Source organism: Phacochoerus africanus, chromosome 11, assembly GCF_016906955.1.
Source record: "Phacochoerus africanus isolate WHEZ1 chromosome 11, ROS_Pafr_v1, whole genome shotgun sequence".
NCBI classification, from domain to species: Eukaryota; Metazoa; Chordata; class Mammalia; order Artiodactyla; family Suidae; genus Phacochoerus; species Phacochoerus africanus.
The window spans coordinates 114,029,356-114,047,087 of record NC_062554.1 but is presented as its reverse complement, the minus strand read 5'-3'; the positions used below and the strand labels follow the sequence as shown (position 1 = coordinate 114,047,087).

The following is a 17,732-nucleotide window of genomic DNA, read 5'->3' as shown; positions in this document are numbered from 1 at the left end:
TCCGCTGGTCAGTCACTTTCCCCTTGTAATGAAAAATGATAAATGTGGGTAATAAGTATCTCAACTATCCAGAAAACACCACACAGAAGCCGAAGAGAGTGTGAGCGCTTTCCACACTAGGATGGGTTAGAAGTTAAAATAAGACAGTTCATAATCACTTACATTATTGATCATAAGGTGCATTATCGTTTTGGGAATTAGGTCTCGGATGCATTTGTTGATAATAGACATGTAGGAGTCCACGAGGTTGCGAATGGTCTCCACTTGCCTCTCCAACTGTGGGTCCATGGAAAAATTTTCTGCTTGGCCATTCTCATCATTTTCAGTCTAACAGAAAGGAAAGAAAACGTAGATTATTTCACATTTTATTCAGAAGAAAAAAAAAAGACATTATCAGCTGATGGACTTCTGTGTACTAAATCTGGAGTGGTAATACTAGATGGTAACATCTTTAATCTTACCAAACAGCCATAAATTCTGAAAGAGATCATACCCATGATCGAGGAAAAGCAAGTATTACAATTCTGAATGAATGTTTAGATGAATAACCAGATAAACAGTGCACCTAACAACATACCTCTAGAGAACAATCTAATCTTAAACCATGTGCAAGCTGGCCAAAGAACTGAATCCAAACATATGATGCAGATGCAAACTTCTGGGAGGGGTCTCCAGGGATCCTATAGATTAGAAATAACCTTGCTGTTGTTCTGGAACTCCTAGGTCTGCTCTGGAATGGATCAGCACTTGGATCAGTCCAGATTTAAAACTAAATCTCCTAGGCCTGGCCTGGAGCCAAAATAAGAGATATAGAGGATAATTCGTTTTTCCACGCACTTGCTGGAATTTGTTACATAAATTCATGCTTCTGTCATCACTACTAAAGACTGGCTCTATTGTGAAAACCTTATAATTTTAACTTCCAACTTGTTATTCTTTGAATAAAACAGAACACATCCATACACAAAGAATTTATTTGTGCAACATGAGAGAAGCATCTGTTTTCTATACTATGCGACTTGAGTTAATTAATTTTGGCTTATCCACCAGAGGCTGGGCTGGAATGGCATCTTCATCATTAAGGGCTGACCTATTGGCTTGGCATTGAAATCAATTTAGAACAAATGGTCTCCATTTCAAGTCAGGTTGAACCATCTAAGCCCCAGAACATGATACAAATATTGTTAGTGGTCTGGCTACTTTCTAGCATTTGGAAAGATTTAATTACGAATGCAAAAAAAAAAAAGGAAATAACTTATTGCTTCCAATATGGACATGAAGTGCTTTTCTTTGGAAATGTACATGCTTTGATCTGCCAGGTTTTCAATTATCCAATCAGTTCTCTGCAAAACACTGTGCTGAATCGCTTAAGTGGATCTATAAATGACAAGATTTAACTTTGAATCAATACGTGTGTGTGAAAGGCATATTTGTAGGCCACAAAATCAACCATGACAAAAATAGAAATTAGTTCTAAACATTTATATAGGCTTCTGTTGCTCTTCTAACACCTTCAAAATATTAAAATAATATGTGCTCACTCTAAAACACGTCAGTCATTTTCCAGTCCTGAGAGTCTTATCCCATACTTCAGGAGGACGACTGGAGGACATTTCTGAGGCATCTTACTGACATTACGGCAAGAGAGAGGATTGGAAGTTTCAAAAATGAGAGTTGCTTCCCTATACTATTTCTCTTTAAATGGACTTTGGTCACTGAAAGAAAGAATTAAATCGGGTCTTATATAGTTCTTTATTTTGTTATTAATTTGTGATCTAATCACAATAGGACCTGGGATAAAAAGGTAAAAAACTAATGAGGTGGAAAAGTGATAGAGGGAAGAGCTATGGCATTGAAAAAACCAATCATGTTCCCAAATTTCTTTCCAGGGCATAAAAACCACTGCATACTGGGATCCACACTGAGCCCAAATTCTAAGAATCAGTGTTAACTGTGACATTGTTTTAAGGGTATTGTATTTGAAAGTGAAAATTTTAGGTTCAAACTCAGGCTTTATCATGCACTGGTTGTGTGGTTGCACCTTACTCATTTAATGTGACTGAGACTCATTAATATGGGGATATAATTTAAAATGGGGAAAACTGTGGAAGCTAAATGGGATAAGGCATAGGAAGTAACCTAGCCAAAGGCCTTATGGGTGTTTAATAAATGTTAGCTTCTTTCTTTCTTTTCTGAATATTACTGAATATGAGAGAGCTAGAGTTCCCACTGTGGCTCAGCAGGTTATGAACCCAACTAGTATCCATGAGGATGCAGGTTTGATCCCTGGCCTCACTCAGTGGGTTGGGGACCTGGCATTGCCATGAGCTGTGATATAGGTCACAGATTCAGCTTGGATCCCAAGTTGCTGTGACTGTGGCATAGGCTGGCAGCTGCAGCTCTGGCAGCTGCAGCTCTGATTTGACTCCTATCCTGGGAACATTCATATGCCTCTGGTGCCTCCCTAAAAAGTAAAAAAAAAAAAAAAAAAAAAGAGAGAGAGAGAGAAAGCTGTTTGATTCTCACTACACATTATAAAAATTAAAATGAAAAATTTGAGCAGAAGACATTTTCAAAAAAAAAACCAAAAAGACAATCTATGTAATGGGAGAAAATAGTTTTAAGCAATGCAACTGACAAGGGCTTAATCTCTAAGATACACAAACTACTTATACAACTCAACAGCAAAAAAACCTACCAGCACAATTGAAAAATGAACAGAAGACCTGAATAGACATTTTTCCAAAGAAGACATATGGATGGCCAACAGGCACATGAAAAAAATGCTCAATATCACTAATTATTAGAGAAATGCAAATCAAAACTACAATGAGGTACCACCTCACACCAGTCAGAATGGCCATCATTAAGACAACAAATAACAAATGCTGGGGAGGGTGTAGAGAAGAGAGAACCCTCCTGCACTGTTGGTGGGAATGTTAATTGGTACAACCACTATGGAAGACAGTATGGAGGTACCTCAGAAAACTAAATATAGAACTATCATATGACCCAGCCATCCCACTTTTGGGCATATATCCAGACAAAATTTTCCTTGAAAAAGATACATGCACCTGTACGATCATCACAGCACTATTCACAATAGCCAAGACATGGACACAACCTAAATGTTCAACCACTTGAATGGATTGAGAAGATGTAGCATATACATGCAGTGGAATACTACTTAGCCATAAAAAGAACAAAATAATGCCATTTGCAGCAACATGGATGGAACTAAAGACTCTCATACTAAGTGAAGTCAGAAAGAGAAAGCCAAATACCATATGATATCACTTATATCTGGAATCTAACATACAGCGCAAATGAACCTTTCCACAGAAAAGAAACTCATGGACTTGGAGAACAGACTTGTGGTTGCCAAGGGGAAGAGGAGGGAGTGGGATGGACTGGGAGTCTGGGGTTAACAGGTGCAAACTGTTGCCTCTGGAGTAGATAGGCAATGAGATCCTGCTGTATAGCACCGGGAACTATATCTGGTCACTTGTGATGGAGCATGATGGAGGATAATGTGAGTAAAAGAATGTATATATATGTCTATGACTGGGTCATTTTGCCATATAGTAGAAGTTGACAGAAAACTGTAAATTGACTATAATTGAAAAAATAAAAATCTTAAAGTACATTTTCAATTCAACATCTTCTACATGAAGTGGCAAACCATTTATTTTAATACTGCCATGTTTTCTGCAAGCTAGTCCCTTTGCCTGGGATCCTCTCATCTGTGAAAACCATTCATCTTTCAAATCCAGCTCCACCATTACCTCTTCTAGACAAGCTTCCCATTGGTGCCCAGACACTTCACCCCTTGCTGCACGGTACTTCATCTCTGTCTTGTACTACCTTTTATTATTTAGTATGTAGTATAGTTTTATGCTTCTACCCCATTAGACTCTGGAGTCTTGTTTATCTCTCCTTTCTCAGCACCTAGTGCAGAGCCTGAAGCACCAGAGAAGGAGGAGGAATTAACACTACAAAAGGGTTTACCTAAATCAAGGAAGCTGCCCCAGTGCATTGCGGGGTCTCCAAGAGTGCCTCCTTGTTAGAGAAACTGGAGGCCAGGGAAATCCCAAGTTGATGAATTAGGATCCACTATTACTTAACCACAGTGAGAATGATAAAACGATTACTAAAATATGTATATAAGTGAGAACACATGATCTATAGCTTTGTGAGGAAAACATCTTCTACATAAAGCAATATAAACCTCCATAATGGATAAAATACAATTCCCGTTTGTCTCTCTGATCTGACCCATATTGGAATTTCACTGTTGTATTGTACAGCAGGAGGGTGATGGCATTTCAGCGTCAATATATTACCTCTCTCAGAAACATTTATTGAGCACTTACCGTGTTCTAGGTACTGTGCTAAATAAACACTTTACACGGAAGATCCACACCACAACCTTAAGAGGTGAATAGAATTATTACCATCAATGTAAGGGAATTCTGAGGCTCTGAGAGCTGAAATGTTTTCAATAAATATAAGATGAATATAATGTGAAATTGATTTTTTTTCTTAGGTATAAAAAAAATCAAAAAGTGTCATCAAACAGGGAAACATCCATAATATATCAAGTCAGTTTCACAGATAAAATAATGAATGTAAAAGGAGTTTCTAGGAAAAAGATGTCATTTAAATACTGAAATTTGTAAAAATAAATAAATGAGCCAAAAGAGAAAATCGAGATAAATGGTATTTATTAAAAGAATCTTGGAGTTCCCCTTGTGGTGCAGTGGGTTAAGAACCTGCAGAGGCCTGAGTTGCTGCTAAGGCAAGGGTTCGGTCCCCAGCTCAGTGCCACAGTTGCGGCTTATGTCTCAGCAGCAGCTTGGCTTTGATCCCTGGCCCAGGAACTTTAACATGCTGTGGGTGTGGCCGTGAAAAAAAGAAAAAAGAATCTCCAGCAATATGAAATACCAGGAAAAGTATATCACCATCCCTATTATCACACAGAAACACTGAATTTCCCCACTTCATACTATTCTTAATATTTAGCCTTGCTTTAATTTTTACATATCAAAATACGCAAAAGACATTGACTGCCGCTTTTTGAAATCAGGTGTAATTTATAAGCAAAGTGTCAGCATGAATGGAGAACACTAACCAGTTTAATTCAAAACATTAAAAAAAATTAGAAGTATTCCAAAATAACTGGTAAAACAATTAGAAATTCTCTTTAGTTTTTGGAAACACTAGTAGACATGTAGTCACATACAAATCTTAACGACTCTGATGATACCATGGATATGATGAGTCAGAGAATTCAAAATGCAGATTTAATTTTTTTTCCTGATTTTAGAAAGAGTAATTGTCTAAGATCAATGGGAAAAATATACAGACATGAAAATTTTCTTTTAACTGAGTAACTGCAGAGAGCAAATGCTCCCTTTTCTCTAAGCCCAGCCTTAAGGAAATTCTCTGTCATGCTCTTTTCTGTATGTATACTGTGTATGGCTATGTATTTTTTTCTTTGTTTAAATTATAGGATTGCAATAGGATTCTCTGCAGTCTAAGCACTGAAGTGACAGCTGTTTATCATTATCCTCATCAAGGGAATGTAAAATAAAAATAGTAATTTGCTCTGATCTTTGAGGCAAAAAAGAATAGTCTGCAAACATTTAACCTTTTATGTGCAGGTTCATTGATGCTGTTTACAAAATGTGAATAATATTGTGAAAACCAGCTTTCTTATGAAAAATACAATGGACAGGCCTTCTTACTGCAAATTTTTAAAAAGCAGTTTTTGAGAAATCCAATGCAATTTAAACAATCAAAAATAACATAGCACTACAAATATAAAATTGTTTTTAAAAATTAGTATTATTTGCACAGTACTCAAGAAATAGGCTGCTTTATAAAATTTTAATGCAAAAATTCTCTCCTAAAGTCTTGAAACTTTAACAAGTAAAAGAATGAAGGAGCTAAATAAGAAATAATTTCCACCATACCTTAAATAGAAGCTCTGGGCTTGATCAGGTTATCTATTTTTCATGTGTTTTGCTTTTGTCTTCTTCCTTTCCTTAAATTTCTTAATTGTTTCATAGGGTTCTTTGAGGATCATTGAAGCAATCTACGTAAGTCTGGTGACTGCAACTCTTTAAGAGTGGAATAATAGAAATCCAAAATATCCTGGCAATAATATGCACATAAACATACTATAGAGCTAAGGCGGGGTGTATGGTTTGCTTCATCTCTTCTCACCAGTGGAGAACTTTGGGAGATGATCTATAAATCTACATAAGTGATTTTTCCAGATAACCAATGCTTGCCTCTTTTAAAGCATCTTATGATTATTATACAGTTCTCCATGACCTTAATCGAAGAGTAAAAAATACCACTTGAGTTTTCTTAGTGAAGCAGGTCATCATTATGAAAATACTGTTACCATGGTAACACTGCTTTGAATTTTCCAGTCCTGCACTATGGAGAATGTTTCACTAAAAATCTTTCCCCACTCCCAGTTGTTCACTTCTAATTTGCAGGGGCTAGAAAGTCAGGCAACCAAACTAGTCTTAAAAAAAGAAAAAAAAACTATGAGGGAAACAGGCTCCAGGAAGCTTTTGAGGATAGTCTAGGCTATATTCTGGCACTCCGGGATAGGTGTTTCATTATTAATTCAATAGATGTTTATTGAGTGTATCATGTGGACTGTGAGAGATATAAAGGAAGTCTAAAACCACAGGCCTTACTGTGGCACACAGTACTCAGTGTCAGATGAGTCAGTGATCCAAAGGGCAGGCCAGGTGAGATCAAGTACAGTGGGCTTCCCCATGTGTGAGATGGACCTTCAGGGTTGGGTGAGATTTCAAAGATGGACTGAGAGAACATGCTCATTATTTTATCCCACGTACTTAGCACACTGCCCTACAAATAGCAAGAGCTTCATAAATATTGTGAATAAAGGAGAAAACAAACAAACAAACAAACAAACAAACAAAACAACCCAGGCCATTTCCTGAAGGACTGGGTCCCTGTTTCAGAAGGAACCTCAGCAAGTGAGACTGGGGTGTCATCACAAGGTATGAGCCTGAATTCCTAGAACTGAGTTCTCCATGCACAGATAAATGACTATTTGTGTCGAGAATTGCATTTCAACGGATATAAAGATCCTAGTGACCCAGTCTGAGGATGTCCACAGATTTGAGCCATATTTGTAATCAAAATGCTGGGAAGAAAAGGGGGCATCTATTTGTATCTCCAATCGGTAAGAAACATCCCTAATACTGGGGAAAACACTGAGCCTAATCCAATCCAGGTTATCCAGTGGATAAAACACTATGGTAGCAGGCAGGACCTGACTTTGCTTTGGTTGTTTTCAGTTTTATTCTTCCCTGACTCTTCCCTTTTACCTATTGTTACCTTTTTATTCTTTCTATAGATTTTCACCTCTAAATAGCATCATGATACACATTACAAAACTAGGTAGGATTAATGTGATATTCAACAGCCATTAAAAAACAACTCAGGGGAGTTCCTGTTGTGGCGCAGTGGTTAACGAATCTGACTAGGAACCATGAGGTTGCAGGTTCTATCCCTGGCCTTCCTCAGTGGGTTAAGGACTTGGCGTTGCTGTGGCGAGCTGTGGTGTATGTTGCAGTTGCGGCTCCGATCCCGAGTTGCTGTGGCTCTGGCGTAGGCCGGCGGCTACAGCTCTGATTCGACCCCTAGCCTGGGAACCTCCATATGCCACGGGAGCGGCCCCAGAAAAGGCAAAAAGACAAAAAAAAAAAGAAGAAGAAGAAAAAAAACCCTCAGTATTTTAAAGACAATTACCTGATTAAAAATACAAACCTATCTTAATTATGATGTATATGAGTGTGTGTGAGTGTGTGTGTGTGTGTGTGTGTGTGTGTGTGTATATAAAGCTCTCACTCAGCCCAACAGCTGCCTAACAGTATATTTCTGTCCGGTGCCACATATGTTTAAGTCTCCATATAAATAACCTGGATAGTGAAAGCAAAGAATAATGGATTTGGAGGAATAAGGGGTAGGAGGACTTCCCTTATACAATTGGCAGTCATTGCATTTGCATTTAAGTTGCGCTGAAACAGCTACTTTTATCCGCAACTGAAAAGAAGTGGCTATGAGGATTCTTCAAGAAATACGAAAACTTATATACTCTGTCCTGGGGTCCTCCTAGAAGTTATAATAATTCCAACCTAGGCTTTTTAATCTAAAGGCCTATGTTGCTATATATAGCAGAGAAGTTAATAAATATTAAAAATTAATATATCAAATATTTTAAACACATTATTGAATACTGCTGCTTAAACAGTCTTACAGAAAATTCTTCCTGCAATTGGGTATATTTATATTTAAAAGATTTCAGTCTTTATTTATTTGGCCACACCTGCAGCATATAGAAGGTGAGCATATCTGAGCCCCAGATGTATACCACAACTGCGGCAACAATGGATCCTTAACCTGCTGTGCCATAGCAGGAATTCCCATCTTTATATACTGAGTTTGCTTACCATAAAAAGCAACCTTTAATCCCAGCAATAAACAGTCTAAACAGAACAATTTAAATGATTTCTTTCTCTCACCACCATTTTTAATTTTAGATAATATTAATAATTTCAAAAGGGCCAAAACTATTTTTCAAGTATTAACTGTTGGGAAAAATATCTGCTTAAAATTTAACTTTGTCATAAAGAAAACCTTTTTCCTAAAAAGGTCTAGAATTGGAATCAACTGATATAAATTTCCTTTTTGGTGAAAAAATAATTGTAACATTTCTTTAGAACAGCAAAACAGGAACTAGAATATTTCCAAAGAGAAAAAAAACCTCTAGAAAATGGGAGCAGATAAAAGAAGGGTAAACATAAAAAATAATCTGTGATGGTTAATTTTGAATGTCAACTTGGCTGGGCCATGGAATGCCCAGATATTTGGCAATAATTATCCTGGATGTTTCTGTGAGAGTGTTTTTTAATGAGATTAACATCTAAACTAGTGGACTTTTGAATAAAGCAGACTGTCCATGATGTGGGTGGGCCTTAGACAATCAGTTGAAGGCCTGAACAAGACAAAAAGACTAGCTTCTCCCAGAAAGAGAGAATTCTCCAGCAGACTGCCTTCAGACTTCACTTGCAACATGGGCTCTTCCTGCTTCTACAGCAGATTGCCTTCAGACTTGAACTGGAATACCACCTCTCCTGGGTCTCCAGCCTGCCTGCCCATAGATAGATAGACAGATCAATCGATCTATTGATAACTAGATAGATAGATAGAGGCATACATAAAACATACATATATACATATATCCTATTGATTTTATTTCTCTGGAGAACCCTAATACACAATCTCACTATAGATTATAAAATGGTATGTGATTCAATGTTACATTGCCTAGGGTAGTTTTAGATGCTTAAGAATTCAGAGAGACAGATAGAGGAGAGTGTGATGGGGAGTTATAATGGTGCTATTCTAACGACGTACCTTTACTTTACAGCATTCTATAAAGGAGAGAGAGATGAGCATAAAAATAATCTCTCTTGATGCTTTCTATTCTTTCACAAGGTCTTGACATCCATCCTCTGTTGGTAGACCAAATATATTTGTGAAGCCTCCTTTCCCCAGCTCTCAGTACTAGCAGTTAGATGGGACTCTGCCCATTAGGCCAAATCCCTCGATACACCCAACCAGCCTGGCTTCTGTGAGGACAGCTGGCATGTGACCAAGCAAAGTCAATCACATCACATGTGTCAGAACTGTTAGGAAGGAGAAGTTCCCTTTCAGTCAGGATGAAAGCCTTTAAAGATGTAAGCCTGAGGGAAGGCCTGTCTCAGAGTGAAGAGGGGTCAAACCTGCCAGTGAATGAAGTCAACACAGAAAAGTGCACGGTTGAGACATGGAGAGGTGAGGATATTTAAAGACATTATTGGAATGTCTGGAACCAGCTGTGACAGCTCTATCTACTTCTGGATTGTGCAGTGAGTAGACTATAGCACCGGGAACTATTTCCAGTCTCTTGGGATAGACCATGATGGAAGATAACATGAGAAAAAGGATGTATGACTGGGTCACTCTGCTGTACAGCAGAAATTGACACAACACTGTAAATCAACTATTCTCTAATAAAAATAAACTTAAAAATTGTTATGCTTGAATTTAATTTGTTACTTATAAACTAAAGAGTCCAAATGAATAAAACACCTAAATATTCATGATGTTCTCTCAGTCTAAAATTTGTTTTCTTCCACTCCCCCCGGTTTATCCTTCATAGTTTGGTGGGAACATAACACATCTTTAAATGCTGCAGCTAAAACACAGTATCCTCTGAACATTCTGTTTAGACATTCTATCTTCTGTCTTGTGCCTTAGGTATAAAAATGTCCATTTCCCTAACCAAAATGAAAGTTTCTTGAAGACAGGGATCATAATGATTTATGGAAAATCTGAAATCTCAACAAAAAGGTGAAAGTCATAGAGCTAAAACTATGCTTAGGTGATTTTTAAAAGATACTGTTATTGCACTGATGCATTCATAGTACATTACCACATATGTTAGATAATGGGCTATATTTTTCTTTTTTTCTTCAACCAAACTGGTAGACCGATTTCCCAAATATGGAAACATTTTTACTTTGAAAGCTATGATGAGAAAAAAATCTCACGAGATGACAGTAAAATGTCAGGTAGTTTTCAAACTGATTTACATATATTAATACATTTAATTATATGGAAATTTTATGAAGTAGATATTATTGTTGTTGTTATTCGCATTTTACAGATGAGGAGCCAGCAAAACTAACTCACTTGCTTAAAGTCATTTAGTTAATAAGTGGTAGAATAGGGATCAATATAGGTATTCTGAAGGCAAAATGTATCCTTTTCCCTGCTACGTAATATTGCCTCTTCTCTGTCTTTGATTGTGGTGGGGTTGATGTTCACCCCACCCACAAAAATGATCTGTATATATCCTGAAATGAAACATGTGCTTTCAAATGCTACTAGAATAACTAAATAAAATCATGTGAGAAATGCCTTATAGACATAAAACCATTCTTCATGATACTGATCATGATGAAGTTTCTTTAATTCAGAGTGACTATTTTTCTGCTGCTAATTCGATAACATCACTATCAGCACAAATGTTTCATACTGAATTAGTCAAATATTACAATCACAAGGAAAATATGAGTGGCTGCACTTATAAGAAGACTATACCTGAAGATTAGGGGGAAAATGACCATCTCACAAGAGTAATCTATGCTGTAGGCATTCTACTTTTCTTATCTGAAAGTGCATAACTGCAGAGATATATTAAATTATTACATCTATCTTGCCATTTATTTAACAGATATTCTTAAAGCTCATTCACTTTAGAATCAGAGTATTAAGGGGTTATAAGGTCCGTACAATAAAACACTAGATCTTTTCATAAAGACTGAAAGATGGACAAAGGTATGAAAGAAAAATCATAAATATTGTAAAACAAAACCTGTCTGTTGTTTTGTTCTTCAAAAATGTTTACATGGATGAGGAATGATGCATTATAGTAAAGTTAGTTAAGTCTTAGAGAAGGCAGGGACAATAAAATTCAAATAGTGTGGAAGCAGCATGGGAGGTCAGAATAGATAAACTATATAATAAAATAATAGCATAGATATGCAGTGGCTTTATCCTTAGAGTAGGAGTAAACCTTAAAAGTTCAATGTTAATACAGTATCACTTGTTTAATATGGAAAAACATGTAAAAAAGAGACCAAAAAAAGAGATAATGCAATGGGTTAAAAACACCCAATGTGTAGAACTCTTTGGGTAGAATCATTACTTCCCTCAAGAGTATAGAAAAAAAATGATGAAGCCTTTAAAGAAGCAGCTACAGTTTTTTTCTCTAAGAGCCACTATACGCTATAGTTGATAAAGCTGTCAACTGGATTCTACTACACAACTCCCAAAGGAATTGAGTTGACTTTTTCAGTCATCCCTACAGAGGAGTTAGTGACACCTTCTCAGATATTCCAGAGCCCAAGAGCCTTACCAGATGATACAGATAAAATATCTAAAAGCTGCTGTAGAAAATTTAGGTTCATTTCTATTGATATGACAGATGAAAGTGAAATCAGAAAAATTTGTCAGGTTGAGCTGTTGCAAATTTATTGTTTCCAATGTTCAAAAAAAACATTTCTGGTGACAGCACTGGACCATATCTGTCTGGATCACCAAATAGACAGCATGTACACTGGAATTGGAAAGGTATTTCCAAAGTTGCCAAAAACCAGAACTTCTGTCTTTGTACATACTCATTCTCAATTAAGTAATAAACTAAAATGCAGAGAAGTTTGTCTCAATTTAGGCAAATTTTTGGTTTATGAAGATAAAAATAAAATATACTGAATATAATGAAACTACTGATACTGAAAATAAGATTGACTGGACAAAGATCTATGTACCAGAAGTTATAGGCATTGATTTTGGAGTTTATTCTCTTTTGTTACTTCTGTCTATCCCTCTTCTGAAATTGTGTATGTGTGTGGGTTGCCTGGTTAACAATATGGAGGATGGAACATAGATTTTTAAAAAATTTACTTTGCTTCACTTTAATCCTAATGTTTGCTTTAGCTATCAAATTTTTTCTACTTCTCACAAAGTTGTAAAAGCTATAAGAGGTAGGATTGCTTAAAGATCAGCAACTTACGGCTTCATTTATAACAAAAAGTAAAAATATTCTAAGGTAAGCTTAATTAAAAGGTACAATTACTATGAGAAAAATTCTGTAATATTTTAAACTTTGTATACATGAAATTGTACTGAGGGTTGTTTAAATAAAATCTGTAAATATTTTATTTACAGACTTGAGGCACGGAGAAAAATTTATGTGGTTTCTTAAAAACTTTCTTCTCCTAGACTGTTTTAAAAGTGGTTTAGGAGCAAAAATCAGACTACAGTCACTAATAAACATTGACGAATTTAAGGTTCCAAACAATGCTTTTTTAATGACCAGATCAAGTTGTTCCATTACAGAATAACAAGGTAATTTTATATTAGAAATATAAATATTGCTAAGAAAATGTATTAATGCATGTATTCACAATTTCCCCCCAATTTCTCTTTTTCCTAATCATGGCTTCAAAATTCCTAGAAATGCTATGATTAGAGGGTACTATAATAGTCCCTCTGTCAATTGTTTATATCTGCTCAATTCATAATCACACTTTCAAAGGAAAATAGATATAATGATTTTTGAATTAAACAGCCGTGATTCAATAATGTATTAAAAATACAGATATAATCACTTCTTTTAGCCCTGAAATTACCAGGCAGTCAAGGGAGATATATAGATTGGACGATCAAAAGAGAAAAACAATAGCTTTTTCTGCATTATTTCTAGGAAAACAAACCAAAAAACTGTCAATAATTTTTAAATGCATTCACAGACGCTATCTCAGTTGATCCTCAAAACAATCTTATAATAAGAGAGATGGTATAGGAGGGATGTGATGAAATTAGACCACTTGATTTTACCACTTACTAACTCTAGGAACTTGGTAGGACTCTGCGCTTCAAATTTCCATCAAATAGAGTAATAATTTTACCTATTATCATTATTATCCTTCAAAGGGTTATTGTGTGGATTAAATAAATCACCAGGGTAGAAATTCAGAACTCTTGACACACAATAAAACCTCAATAAATTTTAGCCATTCTTCTTCTCTCTTTTTTAGGAAGAAGAAATGAAGGCACAGAGAGGGGAAGAGATGTGCCTGAGATCATAGGGAGACTAAGATCCAAAGAGAACCCTGATCTAATTTTCCTTGTGCACATTTTATGCTCTTTAGGTACCACCTCACTGTTTTTGCTCATTGGCAGTACTTAGGTAAAACTGAGTAATAAAAGTGAAACTAAATAGAACATGAAAAATTTATTCAGAATTAGAACTTTTTCTTACTCCTTCAACAGGTGCTGGAAACAGTGTTTTAACATTCCGAAGAAATAAAATACAGCATTTTCCAATAGGAATATAATGCAAGCCACATTTCTGTAGCCACATTAAAAAAGTAAACCAAAATAAGTGAAATGCATTTTAATAATGTTTTATTTAACCAAATATATCAAAAATATTATCATTTTGACATGTGTTTATGGGCTAAGTTATATCCGCCCAAAATTGCTTTGTTCAAGTCCTATTCCCAGTACCTCAGAATGGGACTGCATTTGAAGACAGGTTCTCTAAAGCGGTAATTAAGTTAAAATCAGATCTCAAGGGTACACCTTAATCCAATATGACTGGTATCCTGATAAGGAGAGAAAATTTGGACACAGGACACACAGAAGGAGGACCAGGTGATAACAGAGAGAAGATTGCTATCTACAAGCCCATGAGAGAGATCTTAGACAAAACCAATCCCGCTAACACACTAAGCTCAGATTTCGATCTTTCAGAATTGTGAAAAAACAAGTTTCTGTTGTTTAAGCCACTTAGGATGTGGTACTCTGTTATGACAGCCCCAGCAAACTAATAAAATAAAGAACTAATAGGAAAATCATTAGATCGCTCCCTCCTTTATTCCTTCTTTCCTTCTTGCCTTGAAATGATGAAGGTATTGTAACACATTCAATTCTTATTCATCTACAAATGATTGTTCTAACTTGTGGATTTTCCAGATAATCAGCTGGGATCTGATTTTATCTTAATGACTAAATTTTGTTGCTCAAGCATATCTTAATCTCAGAGACAAGCCTCTCCTTCTTCCCCAATCAAATATATTTGCTAACAATCATGGCCTCATTGAAAAATTCATCAGCAGGCTAAGATTGAATTTACTAATTAAATTGATACTAGGGAAAACATGTGTATTATTATTTTTTTAAATCTAGGACTGTGTTAGCATGTAACAATGCATATCCACCAAAGGCTGATGTTAACTGGAATATAACCAAATGGCTTTGGTTATTTGTCACTCTTGTGACAAATCCTATATCACTGAGGATTATAGCTACTCACAGCCTAGTGTTGGGTTATTTTTACTCTTCCATATGTACCCATAAACAGGATGTACAACTCATGGTTTTACTTGGAAACTGGCATAATCTTTGGGTAAAAGTAGGTAAAATACAGAGCAGGGTTTAAATAACTTTCTAAAATATTGTTTATCACCTTGTAGTTTCTTTTCTTGGGGAAAAGAAATTATTTCAGTGATAATGTAAAAATGTTGTGTTTTAGTTTTACAATAATTTTAAAAACTATAATGTTCTAATGACTCTATATTTTACCATTTCAGGCACTTAATATTTCCATTGGTTATTTCTAAAAGATGAGGCCTCCTTTTCAAAAAAACATAACCCCGGGGTTCCCATTGTGGCGCAGCAGAAACGAATCCGACTAGGAATCATGAAGTTGCAGTTCAATCCCTGGCCTCGCTCAGTGGGTTAAGAATGCAGCATTGCCATGAGCTGTGATGTAGGTCACAGACTTAGCTTGGATCCGATGTTGCTGTGGCTATGGCGTAGGCTGGCGCTGTACCTCCGCTTCAACCCCTAGCCTGGGAACCTCCATATGCCTCAGGTTCAGCTCTAAAAAGCAAAAACAAATAAGCAAACAAACAAAAAAAAAACCATAACCCTGATACCATTGTTACACTAAAAATATTTTAAAAGAATGGCTTAACAGCATTGACTATTTAAAAAATCTTTTTCTTTGAGAAACTTTAAATACATGTGAAAGTATTTAAAATACATGTAGATTTCTATCAAACATTTAGAGAAGAGCTAACACCTCTCCTTCTGAAACTATTTCAAAAAATTGCAGAAGAAGGGATACTCCCAAACTCATTCTATGAGGCTACTGTCACCCTGGTACCAAAACCAGACAAAGACTCCACAAAAAAAGAAAACTACAGGCCAATTTCACTCATTAACATCGATGCAAAAATCCTCAACAAAATACTAGCAAACCGCATCCAACAATACATTAAAAGGATTGTACATCATGATCAAGTGGGATTTATCCCAGGGATGCAAGGATTCTTCAATATCTGCAAATCCATCAGTGTGATACACCACATTAACAAACTGAAGAATCAAAACCATATGATCCTCTCAATAGACGCGGGAAAAGCCTTTGACAAAATCCAACACCCATTTCTGATCAAAACCCTTCAGAAAGTGGGCATAGACGGAAACTACCTCAACATGATAAAGGTCATATATGACAAACCCACAGTGAACATCATTCTCAATGGTGAAAAGCTGAAAGAATTCCCACCGAGATCAGGAACAAGACAAGGATGTCTGCTCTCACCACTACTCTTCAACATAGTTCTGGAAGTCCTAGCCACAGCAATCAGAGAAGTAAAAGAAATAAAAGGAATCCAAATTGGAAAGGAAGAAGTAAAACTATCGCTATTTGCAGATGACATGATACTATACCTAGAGAATCCTAAAGACTCTACCAGAAAACTGTTAGAGCTTATCCATGAATTTGGCAAAGTTGCAGGATACAAAATCAATACACAGAAATCGATAGCATTTCTACATACTAACAATGAAAAAGCAGAAAAGGAAATTAGGGAAGCAATCCCATTTATCATCGCATCCAAAAGAATAAAATACCTAGGAGTAAACCTACCTAAAGAAACAAAAGACCTGTACTCTGAAAACTACAAGCCACTGATGAAAGAAATCAAAGATGACACAAATAGATGGAAAGATATACCATGCTCGTGGACTGGAAGAGTTAATATTATCGAAATGACTATACTACCCAAGGCAATCTACAGATTCAATGCAATCCCTATCAAATTACCAAGGACATTTTCACAGAACTCGAACAAAATATTTTAAAGTTTGTTTGGAAGTACAAAACACCCAGAATAGCCAAAGACATCCTGAAAAAGAAAAATGGAGCTGGAGGAATCAGGCTCCTGGACTTCAGACTATACTACAAAGCAACAGTCGTCAAAACTGCATGCTACTGGCACAAAGACAGACATATAGATCAGTGGAACAGGATAGAAAGCCCAGGATTAAACCCATGCACTTACAGCCAACTCATCTATGACAAAGGAAGCAAGACTATACAATGGAGAGAGGACAGCTTATTCAATAAGCAGTGCTGGGAAAACTGGACAGCCACATGGAAAAGAATGAAATTAGAACACTTCCTAACACCATTCACAAAAATAAACTCCAAATGGATTAAAGACCTAGATATAAGACCAGACACTATAAAACTCCTAGAGGAAAACATAGGCCAAACACTCTCTGACATAAATGACAGCAATATCTTCTCAGATCCACCTATCAGAGTATTGACAATAAAAAGAAAAATAAACAAATGGGACCTACTCAAACCTCAAAGTTTCTGCATGGCAAAGGAAACCCTAAACAACACAAAAAGACAACCCACAGAATGGGAGAAAATCTTTGCAAATGAATCGACTGACAAGGGATTAATCTCCAAAATTTATAAACACCTTCTGCAGCTCCATACCAAAAAAACAAATAACCCCATCCAAAAATGGGCAAAAGATCTAAACAGACAATTCTCCAAAGAAAACATACACATGGCCGAGAAACACATGAAAAGATGTTCAGCGTCACTCATTATTAGAGAAATGCAAATCAAAACCACGATGAGGTACCACCTTACACCAGCCAGAATGGCCATCATCCAAAAGTCTACAAACAAGAAGTGCTGGAGAGGGTGTGGAGAAAAAGGAACCCTAGTACACTGTTGGTGGGATTGTCAATTGGTG

The 17,732-nt window shown here is 36.2% G+C and overlaps 1 protein-coding gene across 6 annotated transcripts in view; it reads right to left on the bottom strand.

The window, feature by feature from the left end:
• The window catches only part of DNM3 (dynamin 3), a 542,059-nt gene that overhangs the window by 39,171 nt on the left and 485,156 nt on the right, over positions 1-17,732 (bottom strand). For all 6 annotated transcript variants that reach the window (XM_047751932.1, XM_047751935.1, XM_047751934.1 and 3 more), the window contains one exon: positions 163-327. In XM_047751932.1, coding sequence (XP_047607888.1) covers positions 163-327 — 165 coding nt within the window. The remainder of the gene's footprint in view (positions 1-162; positions 328-17,732) is intronic.